Genomic DNA, 21,940 nt, shown 5'->3' on the forward strand with positions numbered 1-21,940 from the left:
ATAACAATACAGTAAAAATACTTTAGAAATCCTTAAAATATACTTAATTACATTTTGTTTAAACTGTTCTTAATGCCAGACAATGGTGCCAACCCTAATTTTAATTTTAGCTTTGTTAAGCAACGACTATACAGGAAATCCAAAAACTATTCCTCAAAATTAAAGAGCTGTTGTATATAGTGAAAACATTATTGCTATTAAAAAAAGAAAAATAACTTAATCATTCTTCCATCTAGAGAATGACTATGAGATGCACTGAAAAAATATCATAAAAGGTAAAATTAAAAGTTTTATGTTTAATTTTTGCAGGAAGTCTGTAGATAGCTGCACAGCAAGGTACAGAGCAGCGCAAAAGTATTTGTCCACTTCAATATCTCTTCTATTTTTGCTGCTGTTGTCACACCTACACGGTTCCCGATCCCCAGACTAATTTTAATATCAAACAAAAGACGATTCGAGTAAACACTCCCTAGATTTATGATCGTCGCAAACAACAGCATGTGTCCACAAGTTTAGATTTACTTCTGAAACTCTAAAAACTAACCGGGATGCACAGAGGACTCGCTGATTTTTTCAGGTTGTAGATGTGTAGGTATGAGGAACGCTAACTTCAATCACAAAATCGCAACATCTAAGCCTGCAGTATAAAAAAAAAAAAAAAAAAAAAAAAAAATCACTGCAAATAGAAACAAAGGCTGCGGGTTTATGCACGCTGATGTAGAAGCCGTACGAGCGCACTAAAGCCCGGAGAAGGAGTGAATATGCATGCAAACACACACAAACCCAGATATTAGCAGCATCTGCTTCCACAGGAGGTGGTACAATACAGAGCGGGAGGTGGGGGGGAAGAGGAGGCGGGGTGTGAGAGTCACCCCACCCCATCAGCCCACATGACAAGGTCGGCTTGCCGATTGGGTCCTAAGTGCTGTGCCATTCATCACAGCTAGAGAGCTAATTAGGAGACAGCGTAAGAGAGGGGGTAACTTTCGTTCGAGTCATCTTTATCGCAAAACTCATCAACGTTTCCTTTGTCGCTTTGTCTTGTAGCTGCTCTCTCTTCCTATTTTCATCCTTTCTTATTTCCCTTCCCCTTTTTCTTCTCCCACACTTTTGTTTCCCCTCCATCTTCCCACTTTCCTCTCCCTTCGTCGCGGTCTGAATTTTTCCCTCCCTCATCCTCTCCTGCTGTCATTTCCTCGCGCGTGGCTCTTTCCTCGTCCCCGCCCTCCTCTGCTCAGTTTCTCCTGCCCTGCGCCAGTAGCTGCACTGCCTCTGAATCTTCATTAGGGGGGGAAATGAAGCTGAAAACGAGGAGGCAGCGCGGATGGCCAAAAGCAGCTGCACCCGCTCACGAGCACATCCTGCTACGGTACAACCGCTGCCCTGCCACGGGGCATAAAAACAAGACAGGTGTGCAAAGCGTTTGTCTCTAAGTGTCTTTGTGAGGCGGGGATTTAGGATGATTGTTGTACAATAGCTGCATTGCTCAACATACACACGCGCGCGCGCGCACACAGAGTCAAGATGGGACACAGAGGGATAAAGGGTTTCAGAGGCGGCTGAAGGGGATGTTCACATTAAGTGAAAGGATAAAGGCTTTAAAGCTGGCTACAGGGGGGGGAAACAAGCAAAACTATAAAAACTAAAACAGTCACCGAGCCTAGACATAGTGGGCAGCAGAGCGAACAGCAGTATGTGGAAGAAACAGTTTATGGAAAAGGAGAAAGAAGCCAAAACAGAATCCTAAGTAGAAATAAAAAAATAAAAAAGTCCCAAAATCTCAATAAGTGAACTTGAGTTCAGTCCTTATGCAACGCTGCAGCATAACACCCTTGCATAATTCAGAGCTCTGATATTATCTTACACCAGCCTGTAATTTTAGGTCTCGAACCAAACCAAACATTAGAGACGAAGGGGAAGGGGGTGATTTGAGTAGCAAGCAAACGGCCCGCATTGTTCGAGTGGCAAGGTGACAGGGTCAGGACTCCGCCGAAGATGTAATGTGAGCAGCCTTCGAGTGAGATAATAACAGACATCCGAGGCTCGCTGTGATTTAAATTTGAGCGGCCTGAGGTCTGACCTCACTGATGAAAAGAAAAGTATACGGACAATCACGGGCCGGGCTGAATCCAGATGCTAATCTAACATTTGGAACATAAAGGGTCTTTGCTCCCGCTGCCAGCATTCATTACAATGTCAGATATAACATGTTTTATCTTTTCAATTTCTCAAGGCCAATTTGCTCCGCTAGCCTTATTCCACAGGCCTGATATAGTCCACTTTATCTTTGGGGTCAGACTCACTGAAACTCAGCAACAGAGCTCGGTTCAAACCAGGATGACTTTCCTCTATTAGAGCGCAATCTTTCGCTAATGATCACAGAACATTGTCCAATCTGAGACGTCAGTTGTGCAACATTAAGAATATAATTAAAGGAGCAAACCTAGAATTGGACAGCTATTAGAGTTATAAAGGAAGACACATAGCAGACCACTTTTACTTCGTGGGGCGGCCAAAGGTTTGCTAGGAAATTGCATATTTTGTTTTGCTGCAGACTAAAGTGTGAATAAAGTACATTAGTCTGCGGACTTGCTGCTCCAGGCAGCAGTTCTGAGCTGCGGGTTTTTTTTCCCCTTTTTGTTTCTATTTAATCTTTTTTCAGCAAACTGAATAAAAAGAACCCATTCAGTGCCGTCACAACCAGTAGCATATAGTTAAAAAATATTTAAAAGTCCCTCACTGCTCTCATAGAATCTAAATAAATAAGGCTGCACAATATATCGCAACTATAACATCATCACAATGCCAGTGTGTGCATATTGCAATGGGCTGTTTGGAACGCGATAAGCTTTGGCAAATACTTTCCAAACATTATGAACTTCAGTATCATGTCAACGTAATAATGACTTTGCCCCAAATGCTAAAGGTCACAGAGTGATGGAAGCACAGACGAGAGAGGAAAGATGAAATTATTGCAGCAGAAATCATCATTACGACGTTTGCCAATATTTTAGGAATCACAAGATTTTTTAATATCCTGCAGCTCTAAGAAGCACCACTGCAGTTGATATAAAACATCACAGGGAGTTCTGCGGGGGCAAAGGTGAGCTTCTGTCTGTCTAGGTGGATTTGTGCTTTTTGGAAATTATTCCAGTTACTGGCTGCACCTTCTTGACATGACCCTGCAAACTACTTGTTTCTTTAGGTAGTTATCAATAAAATATTATTAGAAGTTGTAAATATGAAACTTTAGCTGTCAATAAGCAACACAAACAAGCTGGGAGTGAGGTCAACAAATCGGGTAATGCAAAATTTGTAAATATAACGATTAAAATGCAAAGATGACCAGTAAACAAGCATTAGAAATACGATGGGATATGCGCATGGGGCTGTCTGTACAAGACATTGTCTTTAGTGTTAAACAATGAATCTAACCTATTTGTATTATGTAAAAATAACAGAGTACCATCTGCAGGGGTGTCACACTTTTGACAGTAATGTTCCCTCTGAGAACAGTGAATGGCAAAATTCCCTTTCATATCTACAGAGAACCACGCTGGGCCAAGGATCGAGCCCTAAGGTACTCCCTTAAAAAAGGGCAAATAATACAGAAAAAAATTACTTAATTCAGCTTCAGTTCAATAAATGCTTGATGTGACATCCCTCCCTCTTTCCTCATCTGTTCACAAAACCGTCAGATGTTGGACAGAAAGATGGAAACAAGACTCCAAGGATACTTTCCAGTCAGAAATCTTACCCAGGTGTCCTACCTTCTGAATGTAGATACTACAAAACCTAAAGTACATAGTCAAGATATATATATCTGTAAAACTCTATTCATAGTAATATCAACCTGTTTATTATATTCGGTACATATCCAGCTGTAAATTTAGTTCACAATACTGGTTTATCCAAACTTTTTGTTTCTAATAGTATCCATCTCTATATTTATTCAGTAAAAACCCATGTCCTGTACTTATGGAACCATTGTTTATTCTGCACTTGCTGCTATTGCACTTCTGGTTAGACTTAAACTGTATTTCTTTGCCTTGTACCTGTACCTGTGTAATGACAATAAAGTTGAATCTAATCTAATCTAATCTAATCTAATCTAATAAACAAAAACAAGAATCTAGAGGAGAGTTTTAAGAATCTCCTTAGTAGACCTGACCCCTCTGTTCACTATATTTGATATTAAGGAAAAAAAAGTTGATTGAAACAGTTCCTCATGTCATCAATTCCCTTTTTGTTTAAACCTTTGTGACTCAGAGGTTTGAATAATTACAATTAACGCAGAATCAGTGGTGGGATAAAAAAAAAATCTAAGCAAGAGACTGGCAGTGATTAATAATTTTGCACAGCTTAAATGACTTAGCAATAATTCATAATCAGCTCCACCCCAAATGAAATAAGGGGCATTACTATGGTGATTTATTGCCAGTCTTATTAAATAAGAAGCTCAATATGTGTGTTGGGATTCTTTTTGTCATGTCTCAGGCAATGATGAAAGAAAGTGACATTTCTTTGCTTCTTTCAAAGGCTGTTGTATATTTGCATTAGTTAAAAACACTACAAAGACAAAGGAAGTGAAATAAAGTTATCAAGGAACTGAAATTGAGCTTTCTGCAAAATTTATAAAAACAGTGGGATAGCTACTTAAAATAATACCTTACATATAAACAGAGTAAATGCTTTCAGTATGTTTAAGACTGCACAAAACAAGCCAATTAGTAATTAACAAGTCCAAAAAAAAAAAAAAAAGAAAAAAATCAATGGCTCACCCAACTCTGACAAACTCACACACACTCATGCAAATGTTTGCAATGGAAATGTGCGCAGATAACGTCCTCCTTCACTCCCTCAGACACACAAACACACATAATTAGTTTCCTTGCGAGTTTAAAAGGGGTGATGCTTCTTAATTGTGTTGAAGATCGGAAGTTCAGCGTGTCTCTCCTTTGGTGAGCTTGAAAAAAAAAAAAAAAAACTCTGCATAACAAAGCCTGATGAACAAACGGACGCCCACTTGTTCTCTCTCACAAGACCCAGAGCCTCCAGGCGAATCAAACTTAAAAGGGCTTCCTCACACCAGCCCCGGTTAACACAGGGAGCTCCAGTGCTACTTCAATTAAGCTTCTGCATTTTGGATTACGCAGAGGCTGAGGGAAAATATAGTCATATCCTAAAAGTGTACGCCGGTCATTGGCCAACTCCGCTTTGATGCCTGTGTTGTTGGCCTGCAGACACTTGAACCAGGGGGACGGATATTGCCCCCCAGCTGAGGGATACTGGTTTCTGTGCTGATATGCAGTTCACAAAGCAGTCGTTTTGTCTCCCACCGGCAATCACTCTGACTCTTCAAACAATATCACAGAGAGATGGTGAGACACCAGGCGGCATAAAACACCATGTTAATACACTGCGCTTGCACATAGCTTGCAAGAAAACTCTCAATAATACTCCCCAAGTTGGCTCGACACTGCTTCATGTTGTAAGTGAGGTTCCTCTGGGTAACATCAACCGCTGATTGAGCTGTGGGCTACTGAATGGGGCCTGATGGTTTGCTTGTCAACAGAAACGCCATTTCGTATTCCCCTTAGAGAGAGCTGCTGAGGACAGCTTTCCAGAGCTGTGTGTCAATCTGGATCTGCAAATCAGCGGCTCCCCAAGCATGTATGCAAAGTACAGACGCTTTTATCAGCGACAAACGACACAGAAATGATGCTGCTGGTTGACAACGAAACTAAAACTATATATCCGAGAGCTTAAGGATTCTTTCTATTGATTATACTGCACTCACCTACATAAATATAGTGCTTTTCAAAACAATTTATATCCAACAAATATATTTTTCCCCCCATTTTGTCACATTAAAGCCTCAAACTTCAATTATGTCAATTATGAGATTATGTCTGATCAACCAAAATACCGTGATTCATAAATAAGTTGATCAATCTGAGAATAGTGGTGTGCATTAAAAAACTAAAACATTATGGGATTGTGCTGTTTACATGGGCATACAATCAATTAATCTGATCGTGATGTGCGTTTATATGCAACCTCAGAAGAATGAACCTCAGAGTAGTATTGTTCTTGCTGAACAACAGAAATAAGCAAACAAAACCGTAGTGTACCAGTTTGTTTGTCTTTCAAGAGTCCAAGCTGGACTCGTACCAGGCCCTAATTATGATTGAAACATTAATCAATAAATAATACTTTTGAGCTCTTTTATGGTTTTGAATAGAAAGGTTGTATCAGGATCCCTGGCATGTTGCTTCCCAACGTATTTTTGCCAGTCAAAAGCGGAAATACGTCACTATGACATGGGGCGCACATTCGCACTTGGGTCAGTTTGCTGCATTCGGAGTAACTTGATCCTGACGGGCCTTTACATGTCGATCAGAATGTCAATCACTGTAAACAAACCCATTCAGATTACAATTTCACTCCGACTGAGCTTAATCTGATCACAATATTACCATTGCTGTGTTTACATGACACATTTTTATTCCAATTACTTTTGTTCATGTAAACGTAGCTAGTGATGCAGTTTACTCACAGCCCTTATGAACCAGTTTCAGAACAAAATAAATAGTTGCCATTATACTTATATAATATATTTATATAATCTCTCACTTTTCTACTATTAACTGTGAGTGGTGTTAAAGATGAATGCCTGGCAGCCTGGAATGAAAATCTGCAAATTGTGCCCCAGCCTGACTGTGCCGGCCAATATGGGGCAAAGGCATTTCAACGACTATCAACCTACAGCCGGAGCTACAATGGGATTAATAGATGAAAGTATTTTCACGTGTCTTAACGGCCCAATCAAAGTCCAGACTTATAGTCAAGAGAAAAGCTGAGGAAAAACTTGAAAAGGGTTATTCACAAATGTACTCCATCCAATCTGACCGAGCTGGAGTTATTTTGCAAAGAAGAATGGGAAGAAGTGTTATTACCTTGATGTGCAAAAGTAGTAGAGACGTACACAATAAAAGCTTGGAAACTGCAACAAAAGGGGGTTCTAGAAATTACTGAATAAAGGGGGCTGTATGTTGGAGTTTGTTTTGGTAAAATGAAATAAAAATGTAGGAAAAAAAAGTTCTGGGGTTAGGGATACTTCTTTGTAATAGTTCTTTACTATTCGTGTGTTCCTTCATCAGAAATGTGCGTCTTTCAATCCTAGAAAATGAACAAAAAACTAGCTTTGTAAGTAGGTTTGCTTAAAATGAGCCATTTCTATTAACCTTCAGTAACATGCAATTTTAAGGTATGCAGAGCAACCTTGATAGAAAGCGGCAAACTGACTTTTCCTTTTGTGCACCCTCAGCTATTATATAGTTTAAACTCCAAGAATGTTAAGAATCTCTTTCAACCTGAAACAAAATCAACCCATTATTAAATTTTAAATGGTCCGTTTTTAACCATACAGCACCTAAAAAGTACTCACACTTTTACCAGTCATAGATACAAAACAGATTTGTGCCTGTAAGATACAAATACATCATAGCTATCTTAAACTATCACTTTTCTTTATTCCAGCAAATCAGTTAATTTATGACGGTTTAAATCTTTGCGGCGTTATAATCCAGCTGCACGTCTACTTAAAATTTAGCCAGGTGGAGGCTAGAAACCGTATTAGTGAGGCTGCAGACTTCTCTGTCAGCATCCTCACCCGATGTATTATTCTGCAGCAATCTGTGCCAGGGGGCCTAAATGTGAAGCGCTGGCTGTTAGTCCAATACGCCAACATACTGGCAGTGACATACCACCGTAAAGTGTCATATTTGACTTCAACATTTCCTAAGCCATTGCTATCAGTGTCACTCCTGAGCTGTCACAAGCCACTATGCTGGCAAGGCAACAGGGTGAAGTTTACCTGCACTTTTGCATAACACGGAGCATATGGCTACAGCCACCGTACACGGAGCAAGGTGAGAACAGCTAGCGCTAAGGTTTAAACGTGCCCTTCAGCACAACAAAAGCTGACGGTGCGTTTCTCAGACCCCCAGCCTGCGCGTGTAACTGGTGGTGGAAATGACAGCTATGTAGAAAGGTTATGATAATGACAAGTAAAGGTTAGAGCAATGATATCAAAGTGCAATGCAGCAGCTGGGTCGTCGGAGTCATTATGAGGAGGCTGTCTGAACGAGCTGAGGTGGGTCTCTCTCTCTCTCTCTCTCTCTCTCTCTCTCTCTCTCTCTCTTTCTTGCGCACGTAATGACACACATACATACACGCTGGCCTCCGGCCCAGACGGCGTCAAACTGTGGGAGGAAGGAGAGGTTAGAGTCTCTGGCGGGCAGCAAAGAGGAAAGAAGGAGGGAGAGAGAGAGAGAGACAGAGATGTAGGAGAAAGAGGGGAAGAGGAAGAGAGGAGGTGGGTGATTGCTAATGAAGGGGACAGATGAGGCCAGCTCTGGGTGGTGCTGAGCCAGAGACAAGCTCACTGCTGACCACGCCACAGTCAGGACCAGAGAGGACACTAAGGTCACTGGAAGACAAGGAGAGAAGGCTAGAGAAGCAGGCCTGAACTGTGCATATATTATCCAGAGTCACCCACAAAGCACAGCTCCTTTATATCCTTTATTTGACGTTTTCATTTTCCAACTAACAAGTTTGATGACGTCCCAAAACATTAAACAACTGGGTGCACAGTTTTATTTCACTGTGGTTCTTCTTAAAACCAAACAGCGTTATAATAATACTTTCGGGCTTAAAGGAATACCGAGGTTCATGTTTCATGTAAATGTTTTGTAATTGTCTTGACTTAATTTTTTCCCAGACTTCTCAGTCCTTTAAAGTCATATATGATATAAAATCTAAACATTCCTTAAAAATTAAAGAATGATATTTCTACAGTGGGGAGGATACAGATGGGTTACGAAAACTAAAACTGTATGCCAGTAAAGACACTTAGAAGGAATGAAAGTAGGGTATAAAGAAAGATAGGAGAGGGTGAGAAGGAAAGCAAGAAGGAAAGAAAGGGTTAGGAAACAATGTAGGAGGCCAGCCCATAGTCCTAATGTTAGCCTGCTATCCGTTCCAAAATGAGTTTTTAGCTGTTTGATCAGACTGGAATGGCAACTTTGCAGTCCTGGTTGTTTATGATGGCAGCAATGCCCAAAAAAGCTAATCTATTGACAACGACAAAGGCTTTTAGGTACGACTGTCAGGATACATTTTTTTCTTAAAATCAGTAAAAAGTGTTATTCTAGTTGTTTTTTTTTGAAGCATTATTAAATCTCTTCCAACACTGGTAAACATGTGGGAAAACAAACAAAAACATTTTTATTTATTTTATCCTTTCAAGAACCCCACTCTCCAAAAAGTAAAATCTTTAAAGTGATGGAGATTTTTTTCCCCACAAGTAAGATTTTTTTACTTTAAGCAGACGCATCGAGGATATCTTAAAACTTTGTCGGATCTGCAGAGTAGTGGTAAAGAGAAGTTTTGCTGCTCCAGATGACATTTCATCACGGGGAGAACTACGGTGCGTTTCTGATTTCATCCGTGTTTGTCGCTGAGGCACACCGATCTCCAGATTAATCCACAGGAGAGTGACAGAGGAAATAACGGCGACTCTTTTGACGGCTTTGTGTGGCTGACTGTTTTAAAGGATGTCTTTGTGTGTGCTGTTAACATGTGAGAGAACACGTATGAATAAAGGGAAGCATCGATGGTGGCATTGGGTGCAGTCACACCAAGACTCTGCAGCATGACTCATTCTGCCAGCTCACAGCAGGGCTCTGCAACAAACGCACAGAAATGCAGCGCTATGAATTGAGTACTAACGTCACCTGAGGAAAAAAAAAAAAGCCATAAAACAAAGGATTACGGCTGACAGCAAATACTAAATAGTGTATAATGTCATGAAGTAAATACAGGCCGGACACAGGAACGTTGCTGCCCAATCAGAAATTTGTAGCACAGGTGGAAGGTAAGAGAAGGCGCTGTCCCATTTTTCCGCATCATGATTGATTGGACGTCTTGACCCATAATCTGCTTTTAACGCCGAGCAGCATTCTGACATGTTCATTTTCCTGTCTGTGTATGAGTAATGGCACGTATGGGTGCATGTTCTGCTTGCCTGTGCGCGTCCTCTCATTTTCTCATTTTTAACCTTCCCTCCCAGCTCTTTGAGATACATCACCCTCGGCAGCTTTGATCTACGAGTTTGTTTGATCTCGGAAGTTTAGAGATTTCATAGTTTGTTAGCAAGTAAATCAGCAAGATTCAAAAGGAGACGCCGGGAGACGGAGAGGGCAAGGCTGTCTGATCCAAACATCAGCAAAAGGGATCTTGATTAGAGGGTCGACAACAAAACTAGGTACAGTGTCCGGAAACCCCTGTACACCCCTATTATTTTTGTACATATTTCATTATATCTTTTCCACAGACAACGCTGTGACCCTTTGATTCAATGTAAAGTAGTCTGTTCACAACTTGTATAATCGGTGGAAATTTACGTCCCCTCAAAATGACTCAACACACAGCCATTAATGTCTAAGCCACTGGCGACAAAAGTGAGTACACCCCTAAGTGAAAATGTCAAAATTGTGGCCAATTAGCCATTTTTCCACCCTTGTGTCAGGTGACCCATAAATGGGGAGCTGATGTGTTAAATTTGATGTTATCGCTCTCTCACACTCATACTGGTCACTGGAAGCCCAACATGGCACCTCATGGCCAAGAACTGTCTGAGGATTTGAAAAAAAGAAAAGAAAGAATAGTTGCTCTATATAAAGATGGCCATGGCAATAAGAACATCGGCAACACCCTGAAAATGCGCAGCGGCACGGAGGCTGAGACCATACAGTGGTTTAACAGGACAGGGTCCAGTTGGTCCGCCATGGTCGACCAAAGAAGTTGAGTACTCATGCTCAGCCTCATATCCGGAGGTTGTCTTTTGAAATAAAAAATAAAAATATTAGTGCTGCCAGAAATGCTGTAGAGGTTGAAGGGGTGGAGGGGTCTGCTGTCAGTGCTCAGACCATACAACACACTTTGTATCAAATTGGTCTGCCTGGCTGTCGTCCTCTTCTAAAGATGATGGATAAAGAAGCCCGCAAGCTGTCTGATAAAGACCTGCATACTTAGGACATGGACTACTGGAACCAGGTTCTGTGGTCTGATGAGACAAAGACACGTGTGTGACACTTTGGCCACAATTTGGACAGTTTCACTTAGGGTTGTACTCACTTTTGTTGCCAGTAGTTTAGGCATTAATGGCTGTGTGTTGAGTCATTTTGAGGGCACAGCAAATTTCCACTGTTATACAAGCTGTACCCCGACTACTTTACATTGTATAATTGTGTCATAGCTGCTGTGTGGTCTCATAAAAAAGATATAATAAAATATAAACAAACGTGTGAGGGGTGTACTCACTTTTATGAGACACTGTAATTAAAACAAATCCGTTTCCTGTGCGCGTCAGAACAAAAAGTTCAGTTCAATCTGTGGGTACACGGTCATGTTACAAAATAAGGGAGATGCAGGAAAGATGGGGAAGATATATAATTTCACCAGACGTAGCTAATCTAATGTGTTCTAGTTAGCTGCAAGTCTGTCTGCAGTTCCAAAACGCCAAGCTTTTGCTAATATGACAACTCTACAGTAAAAAAATTACACTTTTATAAGGACTTGGCCTGTTTCTTAAATATATCAATAATGCCTAAACAGACATTTTTGAAAGCAAGCCTTCAATTAGTCAGCAATAATTTCCAACAAGTAAACAGCCTCTGAGCAAATAGCTCTTGTTTTATCATCTGGACAAGGGAATCCTTCTCCCCTGGATAAGGTGGAGCTTCTTCATTCAGCTCATTTCCACATCCCAGAAGATAGATGTTTTAGTCTAATGCCATTCAAAAGGTCTAATTAATAATAAGAACAAAAAAAACAACAACAAAAAAAAAACATAGAATAAAAACAAGTAACATCAAATATTGGGAATAAACTGCAATGGATGTTACATACCAGCATCGACCGTAGAAAAAGATCACATTGGTCAAATGGCCGATGTACCGCCTTAACAACTTTTACAAGGTTTCAGTAACAGCAAAAGTCATGAGCTCATGTTTTCAGTTTTGTTTCTGATGTTTCACTAGCAAAAAAAAAATCATTTTACTGGGCACAGATAACCCCACTGTTTTCATGTCACTTTCAGACTTTTAGAAAACAGAACTCACTTTAGGACCTTTTTCACTGATGTTTTCAATCTTAGCGGGTGAATAGGAAAAAAGAAGACCGTCACAAAGCAGTGGTGAATTAAATCTAAATCTATATAAATTATATTATATGAAGCTGTAAAATAAGTAATATTTTTGCATTAAAATTAGAAATGTGGAACATCTTGTAAAGTTATACTTTTATATCAGTTTCACAAAAAAGCAAATGCTAAATCTTTTTAGCGCATCAGCATCAAATCATATCGCGACGCCAAGTTTGGGAACCTCGAGCTCCATCGTTCCAAAGCTCGGTTACTAACGGCAACAGATTCAGCGGGAAATGAAATGTGTAGAGCCCCATTATGTTGATAAGAATGCCCACAAACATACCGTTTTTTCTCTGTTAACATTTAAATAATGACTAAATTCATATATTTCCAAAAATAAATATTCCTGTACTGTGCAGGCTGCATAGTATCAGGAAATCATACATTAGATATACAAACACTGCGATGAAATCACAAGTTGTGATGTCTTGATACAGTGCCTTGTAAAAGTATTATTTATTCATTTATTTTTTACCATTTTGTCACACCTAAATGTGTTATTTAGGGATTTTATGCGATAGATTAATACTAAAAGTCCACCTGCATGTCATTATATAAATCAGTAACGATCCGCTAATGAATCATCTTACAGTCCCGACTGCTGCCCTAGTTTTTTAAAAAACTCCAAACTTTCCCAGCAGTTTCTTTTTGGGATAAAGTAACATCAAAGTGTCCAATAAGCCCTACGTACACATCGTCGGGTACAGAGTCAAACCTTGTTGATGCTTAAGGCCAGGTGAAGCCCTCCTCTGTCTGTATGTGCCTCGCTCACGCAGACCGCTACTTTCTTTCTCCTTCTTTGCCATCTCTGCTGTAGGGCAGCATTACCTTACCAGCTCCGCGGCTCTCCCCTTACGCCCAGCTGGTGCTCCAGGGAGCCCACCCACACCAATCAGCAGACGGCATATGATCCCTCTCACACATACACTCACCTACACCATATAGTGCCGTGGAAGGAAAGCTGAAAGTACCAGCTTGTGTGTGTGTTTATATATACACCGAGTCCAGAAGGCCCTTGAAATATGCACAGCAGTCCCATGCATAATACATGGGCGCAGCAGGAGAAAAGAACTTGTGAGCCGAGTGGATCCCCTCCATCTCCGCCCCTCCCTTCCCACTCTATAACACTGTCTGCTGAAGCTGTTGTGCATACGTCTTAAATAACAACCGTCTCTCAGGGTCACGTGTGGGTCATGAATTGCGATAAGAGGGGAAACGCGTCAAGGCCGGGGTTGGGGTGGGAAAACGGATAGACGGCAGCAGGGGAAGGGAATGAGGTGAGACCTGCAAGGTCACGCAGGACGCGGCGCGTTTTCATGCTCAGCAGATTGAAGGACCATAATCAGAAGTGAAAGGAGGCGAATGATTCACCGTTTTCAGTCAGCTGAGACCAAACCTGGTGGCGGTTTCAGCTGGAGCGCTGACGTTTACAGGCCGAGTGTCCAAAGGTCAGACAGTCGGTGGATGCCGCAGAATGCCAAGCTGCGGTAACTTACTGCAGCTTTGTCATTTTACCTCCAGCAGGTGAGGTGCAGCTGGCTGACAGCGCCTGCGCTTGACTAATGATGTTTAGCGCCGGGACTTGTTGAGGAGGCTTACATAAGGCTTGCATAGTCTCCAAGTCCAAACATCTGAAGTCGACTGTCTGCAGCGCGGGACAAAAAGTTTTCATAGTCCAATCTGGGTTTGTCTCTTTGGCTAACAGTTCTAATGATGGATGAGGGTGGCAGCTCATTACATCATTAAAATTCAAGGTGCCCTTCAAATAATAATAATTAAAAAAAAGACATCTTGTGGAATATCCCGCTTACGGCAACATTGAGTTTTTTTTTTTTTTTTGAAAACAGGATTGTCACTGCCTATTAAAATAGTTATAGTTCAACCTCAAAATAAAAAAAAAATCTGAATTAAGTGTCGACCATTTTTATGTGCCAATAAAACAAAGGCTTGGAAGGTATTCAAAGTTTTGTCACATTACAACGACAAATTTCAGTGAATAGAAAAAGGATACATTTTCTTTTTATTATTATCTTTAACAAAATAAAAAAAAGGCTAAAAAAGTTTGGGGTACATTTGTATTTAACTAACTTAAGTAAGTATTTTGTTTAGTTTTTTAGGGTTTGTCTCTACCAGCTCTGAAAACTGCCATTTTTCAATAGAATAGAAATATCCTTTATACAGAGGGAAAATTCAGGTGCGCCAGCAGCAAAGAACAAATTTAAAACTTATAAGAAATAAAGATACTTTACAGTTATAAGTTAGTAAAAATAATAAGGTTATTGGGTTATTTAAAAAATGTGCAAATATATATGCATACTTATACCAGAAAAACAACAACAGACTATTTACAAGACTGAAAAAAAAATAGAAAAGCTCCTTTTTTTAATGTAGAGGATCTGTGAACATAATTTTTTAGTCTTGCCACAGAATCTCAACTTGATTTGGGTCTGGCGACACCATTCCATAAAATGAAAATACCCTAATCTATATTCTAAAGCATTCCACTGCAGCTGTAGCTATACGTTAATATCAATTGAAAAAAAAAAAAGTTCTGCCAGATATCTGCACTGATGTGGAATGGGTGATGGGGTAGGAACAAAAGGATGGCACATCATTTGATGAAAATTAAAAATGATTAACTCAGACCCTTTCACGTTTCTAATGGCTTGTTCAGAGACATTCACACCAGTGACTGAAGGACACTTTGTAGGGTTCTGGCCATATTCATGCTGTTCCTCTTTGCACAAAGGAGCAGATAGCGATCCTGCTGGTGAGTTAAGGACCTCCACTGACTCTGTCCAGCTCTCCTGGAATCTCCTCCATGCTCTTTAGACTGTGCTGGGAGGCATAGCAAACCTGGCAATGACACGCATCGATGTGCCGTACTGGTGGAACTGGACAGCCTCTGCAACCTCTGTAGGTTCCAGGTATCGCCTCGTGCTACCAGTCGTAACACGGATCCTGGTCAAACTACTTAAAGGCAGTCAGAAGAACTGAGGAGGGAAAAAATGTCTGCGGCCTTCATGTGTAACACCTAGGGCTGGGCAACGATTAAAATATTTAATCGCGATTAATCGCCCTGATTAATCGCGATTAATCGCGATTAATCGCATTGTATTTACAAACTCCATGAATGAATTCAAAAGTAGTGTAAAGAGCACTTTTATTTTAATGTTCTGCTGCCATATGAACAAAAGTGTTGTAACATTTGTAGCACTTATTTTATACTGGATATTTTCAACCCATCTATTGAATTTAGTGCACTAGTTGATCTTTTCTTCATAAGAGAACAGCAAGCACTGCAGCCAAAATATGGCCTTTTTTGACCTGCTGTATATTAGCCAGTCCCTAAGCTTGATGTATCATGAAACTGTTGACCTTTTGGGTTTTGTGGTTTTTATTTTATTATTACAATTTAATAATAATAATAATAATAATAATAATAATAATAATAATAATAATAATAATAATAATAATAATAATGTTATGTTCAGTGTTTTTTCGCTAATCCACCTCTTATATATTTCAATCCTTATGTAATTTTGTCTGTGTTGTGTGCACCTGCCTGTTGCTTTAATACTATAAATTTCCCCGTCGTGGGATAAAAAAAGGATTAGCTAATGTCATCTTATCTTAAATAACTATTTTTAATATATGTACTGGGTTCTTTCAAGGTCTTAATTACATGTTATGTGTGGGCTCCAGTAACATCCATCCATCCATCCATCCATCCACTGATCTACCTGGATGTTCCCTGGAGGACTGAAACGCCTCAGTCAGAGACATCAGTCTGTGGGTCTGTCGGGGCAATGACAGAAGTTTCGTCTCCTCTCTCCGTTTCTGGGGCTCGACGTTTTCATGTTTTTTCACGTGCTTAGATAAATTTGTTATGTTTCCACTGAAATGAACCGGCTTTTTACAAAACATACAGCTTGATTTCATTTACGGTATTAAAATAAAGCCGAACGGTGCTACTTCCTCTGTTCATGTTTTTTCGCTGCTGCGGTCTCTCTCAGCTGTTTGTGTTTTAAGTTTGTGTGAGAGCTGAGTGGGCGGGCCAGGCTGAGCCTGCGTGCTGATTGGCTGGCGCTGCTGAGCCATGTACGAGAGGGGAGGGGGAGCGGGAGAGTGCTGCCGTGAGTGCTGACTGACACTGACTGAAAGCATGTGAGCAACATGCGTTAATGCGCGATAAAATAAATATCGCCGTTAATAGTCTAATGAATTAACGTGAAATTAACGCGTTAACTTGCCCAGCCCTAGTAACACCATTTCTGTTTCCAGAGTCGTCTCGTTGTTTCCTCTTCAGTTCACCTGTTTCACGGCTCTTTCTTTCAACAGCAAGTTTTTGTCTTGTGCCGCCCTTTTCAGATTCCTTCTTTGTGACGATTTTTGATACCAATTCAAAATGTCCATCCCACTTCACAGTTATGCACTGCTCTGGGTTGGTTTATCACATATCAGCATAATAAAATGAATAAAGCTTGTTGTTGTCCATGACAGTATTTGACAAAGTTCAAGGCCGTACAGGTAGTTTAGGAAGAAACTGTGTATCTAAGTAATTTCAAGCAAAGGAAAAAAGCACAACACAACTAAACTTTAAATATTGTAACCTTGTTACAATAGTCATTTCTAAACAAACGGATAGTAAACCACTTACAATGAGCTGTTTGAGGCCGTTGAAGGACTGCTCCACAGAGCTGGCGGTGAGGACCTGACGCCGCATTGCTGCCTGCTCTCCCAAGAAACGAAGCATTAGGTCTTTTACAGCATCTCCCTGCATCAAAACACAAAGCCAATGTCATTTCTTTTTTAAAGAAGAAGAAGAAGAAGGGCCACACAAGCAACAGGGATGAGGGATCACGCTTATATGAAACTACATATCAGACAGAGGCTAGTTCTGAAGTTTCTAGAGAAGATAAACTGAAGAGTGCACGGCCAATTAATTTAGGGTGCCACAATATCAAGAAAATATGTAACTGCTGAAAATCGCAATGACGATATCGATTACACTTTACCCACATTTTCTCTTTTTACCATTACCCAATGATCCCAACCCTGAAAATTAATATCTCAACTGTCCAAATAAATTATTGTTATGCAGAGTATGAATATATGATGCTTAGAATACTGCATCCTACCAAAATACAGCTTCCACCCAGTCTTTTGCAATATTACACATAGTGATGACGAATGGGATTTGATATACAGGTGCTGGTCATATAAGTAGAATATCATTAAAAAAAATAAATTAAAAATTGTATGATAAAAATACCATAAATTTTTTTTTCAGTAATTCCTCTCAAAAGGTAAAACTTGTATATTATATGTATTCCTTACACCCAGACTGATATATTTGAAGTGTTTATTTCTTTTAATTTTGATGATTAGAACTGACAACTGATGAAATCCTCAAATTTAGTATCTCAGAAAAGTACAATATTACTTAAGACTAATAAAAAAAAATAGGATTTCCAGAAATCCAACTGAAAAGTATGACCATGAAAAGAATGAGCATGTACAGCACTCAGTACATAGTTGGGGCTCCTTTTCCCTAGATTATTGTAGCAATGCGGCGTGGCATGGAGTCCATCAGTCTGTGGCTCTGCTCAGGTGTTATGAGAGCCCAGGTTGTTCTGATATTGGTCTTCATCTCTTCTACATTGTTAGGCCTGGTGTATCGCATCTTCCTCTTCACAATACTCCATCGATTTTCTGTAGGGTGAAGGTCAGGCGAGTTTGCGGGCCAATTAAGTACAGGGATATTTTTCTGCCACATTTTTTCCTTCCCTATGCCTCCCATTCATGTGCTTGGACAAAGAGCTCTGTGAACAGCCAGCCTCTTTAGCAACGACCTTCTGTGTCTTATCCTCCTTGTGCGAGGTGTCAACGGTCGTCTTCTGGACAACTGTCTAGTCAGCAGTCTTCCCTGTGATTGTGTGGCCCACAGAACTGGACTCAGAGACCATTTAAAGGCCTTCACAGGTGTTTAGAGTTAATTAGCTGACTGCAGTGTGGCACTAGGTGTCTTCAATATTGGGCCGTTTCACAATATTCTAATTTTCTGAGATACTGAATTTGGGGTTTTCATAAATTGTCAGTTATAACCATCAAAATTAAAAGAAATAAACACTTGGAATATATCACTCTGTGTGTAATGAATGAATATAATATACAAGTTTCACTTTTTTAAAGGAATTACTGAAAAAGAAGCCAACTTTTTCACAATATTCTAATTATATGAGCAGCACCTGTACTGTGCAGTGCTAATGTAATGATACAAAAATTATGTTTTAACTGCTACAAAATAAAATAAAAATGTCACACATGTGCAAGGTTTTGCACCTGCTCTGACAACCAATTATTTAAGGTAATTGTCAGCATACTGTAAAAAAAAAATGTAATGCCATAAGAGTCGGCTGGAAAAATGGGGTTTAGAGCTAAAATTAATACAAAGTTTTTAGAAAATGTTTCACTTTTATGTAAAATCATATGTAATATTTCCATAATTTGGCAACATATCCAACTACAATGAAAACTAAACAATGTTTTCAATTCAATTTGCGTCAATTCAAAAACACTATGAATCCCAAAGGGAAATTACATAAACCTCCATGAACTCAAAATAACATTTTGGAGGCTTTTGCTACTGTAAAATAAACACAATATATGTATATGTTGGGTTTATACTTTATGCAATAAATAAACTTACTTGTATCCCAACAAGTGATATCTACAATGTATTATAGTAGTAATTAAGGAACCAATGGGAATATTTAAAAAGATTTAGAATTTTAGTGAATAGTATTCAAGCTTCATGCTTAAAGCTTCTGCGTTACATTAACGCACAGTCTACTGAATTTATATTATTTCTATATATATATATATTTTTTTTTTTCAATTTTACTTTATTTTATTGTATTCTTATTTCTGTCTGCACCATCATCACCAAGTCAAATTCCTTGTATGTGCAAACCTACTTGGCGATTAAACTTGATTCTGATTCTGATTCTAAACACTAGAGCAATAGTAATAGACTGATCTTGAACTCGTTTTCAGTAACCAATGTGAGAACTGTTGCACCTCCAGATCAAAAAGCCTCTCTGATTTAACGTGAATAACTTATTGAAAACTGCTCTGACGTGTCCTACCTGCAGGTTGTCAAATTTCAGTCCAGGCATTGTGAGTTTGTTGCCCTCTACATATGCGGGACCGTACTGCTGCGTGGCAACGGAGATCAGAACTTTCCTCGTCTCCTCAGACGGCAGCCAGGCGTCGTGTCGCCTGTCCACCTCACTCAGGCTCAGCGCGGTGGCGAATGGGTCGTCGCTGCCCGAGAAGACGGCTTGCAGCTGGTTGAAGGGCTGCGTCTGTGTGGCTGAAACGGGCGCCGGGGCCGGAGTTGGAGCCGAGACGGTCTGCGGTGGCTGAGGTTGGGAGTTGGTGTTCGGTTCGGTGGGAGCGGGGCCCAGCACTTGGCTGGGAGTGGGACTTGCAGAGTCTAAAAGCGCTCCTGGGGTGGAGATTGAAGACGAGGTCGAAGAGAGCTGGCGCTCGGGTGTAAGCGCGATGGACGGGGGGCCGCCTCCGGGAGACAGGTCAGCGTTGGGGTTGGAGACGGAAATGAAGGAGGATTGAAGGGTAAAAGAATCGAAGAAGTCAGAGGCTGGATTGACTTGTCCGTTGTCGGCGAAGAACTTACTGAGGCTGGGGCTGGGCTGACAAACCAGGGGAGCAGTTAGCTTACTGGGGGTCGCCGCTTCGTCACTTCCAGCAGCGCTTCCCATGGTAAAGCTGGGGGACTTGATCAGGGTAGGCTGGAAGCCATCGGGCGCCAGCGACTTGGGCAGGGTGCTCTGGCTGAATATGGTGCACACCGGCACAGGCTCGTCTTTCGGACTGGCGCCTCTGATTGACGGCGGCTCCGGATCCTCACTCCTATCGGCAGCCGGGCTCGGACTGTCGTCCTGAGGTGAAACAGAAGCTGCAACCTGCAGTTGTGTAACCCCCTCCTCTTTTGTTTCCTGTTCAGAACATACAATCTCCAGTTGGTCCACCGAAACCTCAATCTCAGTTGTGTTCTCTCCAATTCCACCGTCCTCCGTTTTGTTCCCAGGGGTTGCGTTCTCCTGCTCCCCGCCATCCAGGTAGGAGTCGATGGGAGCCAGGTCGTCCTCCTCGCTGTTGTTAGGCGAGTCGGAGATCATGACGCTCTCCATCATTTGATCATTCAGTCTGTCCATCAGGCTCTCAGTGGGCGTGGTACTGCTGTCTTCCTGGGGTGTGACAAAGTCTGTGCCGCCCAGGTCGATGCTGTCCTCTTGGAGCGCGATGCCCTCTTTGGTCAGGATCTGACTCGCGGCTTCTCCAGCGGGTTCTGAAACTGCAGCCTCATCTTCAGCCGTGATTCCCAAAGACACGGGCCGCTGGGCATGAGCTTCCCCTTTATCCATCTTACTGCTCCTGAAAAAAAAAAAACAGAACCTTGTTGTTATTGTACAGTTAGCTTCCCCGTGTATTACAACAATTTATCTGATAAAATACATTTTTATACCTTGTGCATTAAAACATAATAATAAAAAAATACAAGTCCACTGTCAAATTCTGATCTAAGTGGTTCTGAAGGCAAACTAAAACAACTACAACAACAAAAACAGTAGGGTTCCACTTTTAAAATTTTATGGGCATTTTTCTGGGTTGTCTGTCAGAAACTGAATAAACCAAAATTACCAAGGAGTTGGAAAAAAATAAAGTTGTGATCTGCCAAAAAGAGATAAAGACAAAAATTCTAATTTATATATTAGTATAAAAAGGCCTTTATTTTCTTGGAGTCCAATTGTCATCTTTTAATTAATGGAACAGGCAGTAAAGTCTGGAACCCTAACCCCTTTTTTATGATTAGTTTTCTTTTCCCATATTCATAAAGTTTTAGAAAATGACCATACAACATTCCAGACTTCTCAAGATTGCACTGGAACCCTGTCTGTCTCGTCAGCTCTGGATTAAACTATTCTATAACAATCACACATTCTTTAAAGTCCCTGTTCGTGACCATGTCTTTATCATTTTAATAGAAATCTAAAGAATAGCAGTTTTAGTGCTTTGGCTGACTTTTAAACCAAAACTAGTAAAAATAAATAAATAAATTAAAAAAAATGCCACATTCCCAGTTTAAAACCACAATCTTCCAGGGTCCAGAGGTGAAATAAACAGTGCTTTATATTTGTATGGATGTACATCACCAGTGTGGTGTTTCAGTACATAACAAAAATGAATAAATTCAACAAAAATGTGATGTGTGATGCAAAACTTAGTTTCAAATATGTAATAAAAATCCAAATGAATTCATTTTTTTCTATTAGATTTTTTAACTTCTGATTTTTTAATTGCGATTGAATACGCAGTGTTTCCCGCAGGAATTTGATTAGGCGAGGCGTAAGTTTGAGGGGGGGGGGGTGCGACCACAGACATGAATACGTAGACGCCGCGTTCTCGGTTGAGAGGCGTGCCGACAGAGCGGCCATCTTAGGTCAGACCAAGCGGCAGTCAGACAGAATACAAATCAGTTCAGGTAAGTGGTGCTTTGTGTTTTCAGACACTCTGAATCCGGTGAATTCTCACCCGATTTCCAGATAAATTAGCTGACTGAAGACGTCACCCCTTTAG

The 21,940-nt window shown here is 40.6% G+C and overlaps 1 protein-coding gene across 1 annotated transcript in view; it reads right to left on the minus strand.

Moving 5' to 3' along the window:
* Window positions 1–21,940, minus strand: part of trappc12 (trafficking protein particle complex 12) — a 44,265-nt gene that overhangs the window by 19,799 nt on the left and 2,526 nt on the right. The window contains exons 2-3 of the mRNA XM_012862049.3: window positions 19,426–20,737; window positions 16,935–17,051 (exon numbers count right to left, since the gene is read on the minus strand). Of these exons, the coding sequence (XP_012717503.2) occupies window positions 16,935–17,051; window positions 19,426–20,737 (1,429 nt within the window). The remainder of the gene's footprint in view (window positions 1–16,934; window positions 17,052–19,425; window positions 20,738–21,940) is intronic.

This window comes from Fundulus heteroclitus, chromosome 19, assembly GCF_011125445.2.
Source record: "Fundulus heteroclitus isolate FHET01 chromosome 19, MU-UCD_Fhet_4.1, whole genome shotgun sequence".
Taxonomy (NCBI): Eukaryota; Metazoa; Chordata; class Actinopteri; order Cyprinodontiformes; family Fundulidae; genus Fundulus; species Fundulus heteroclitus.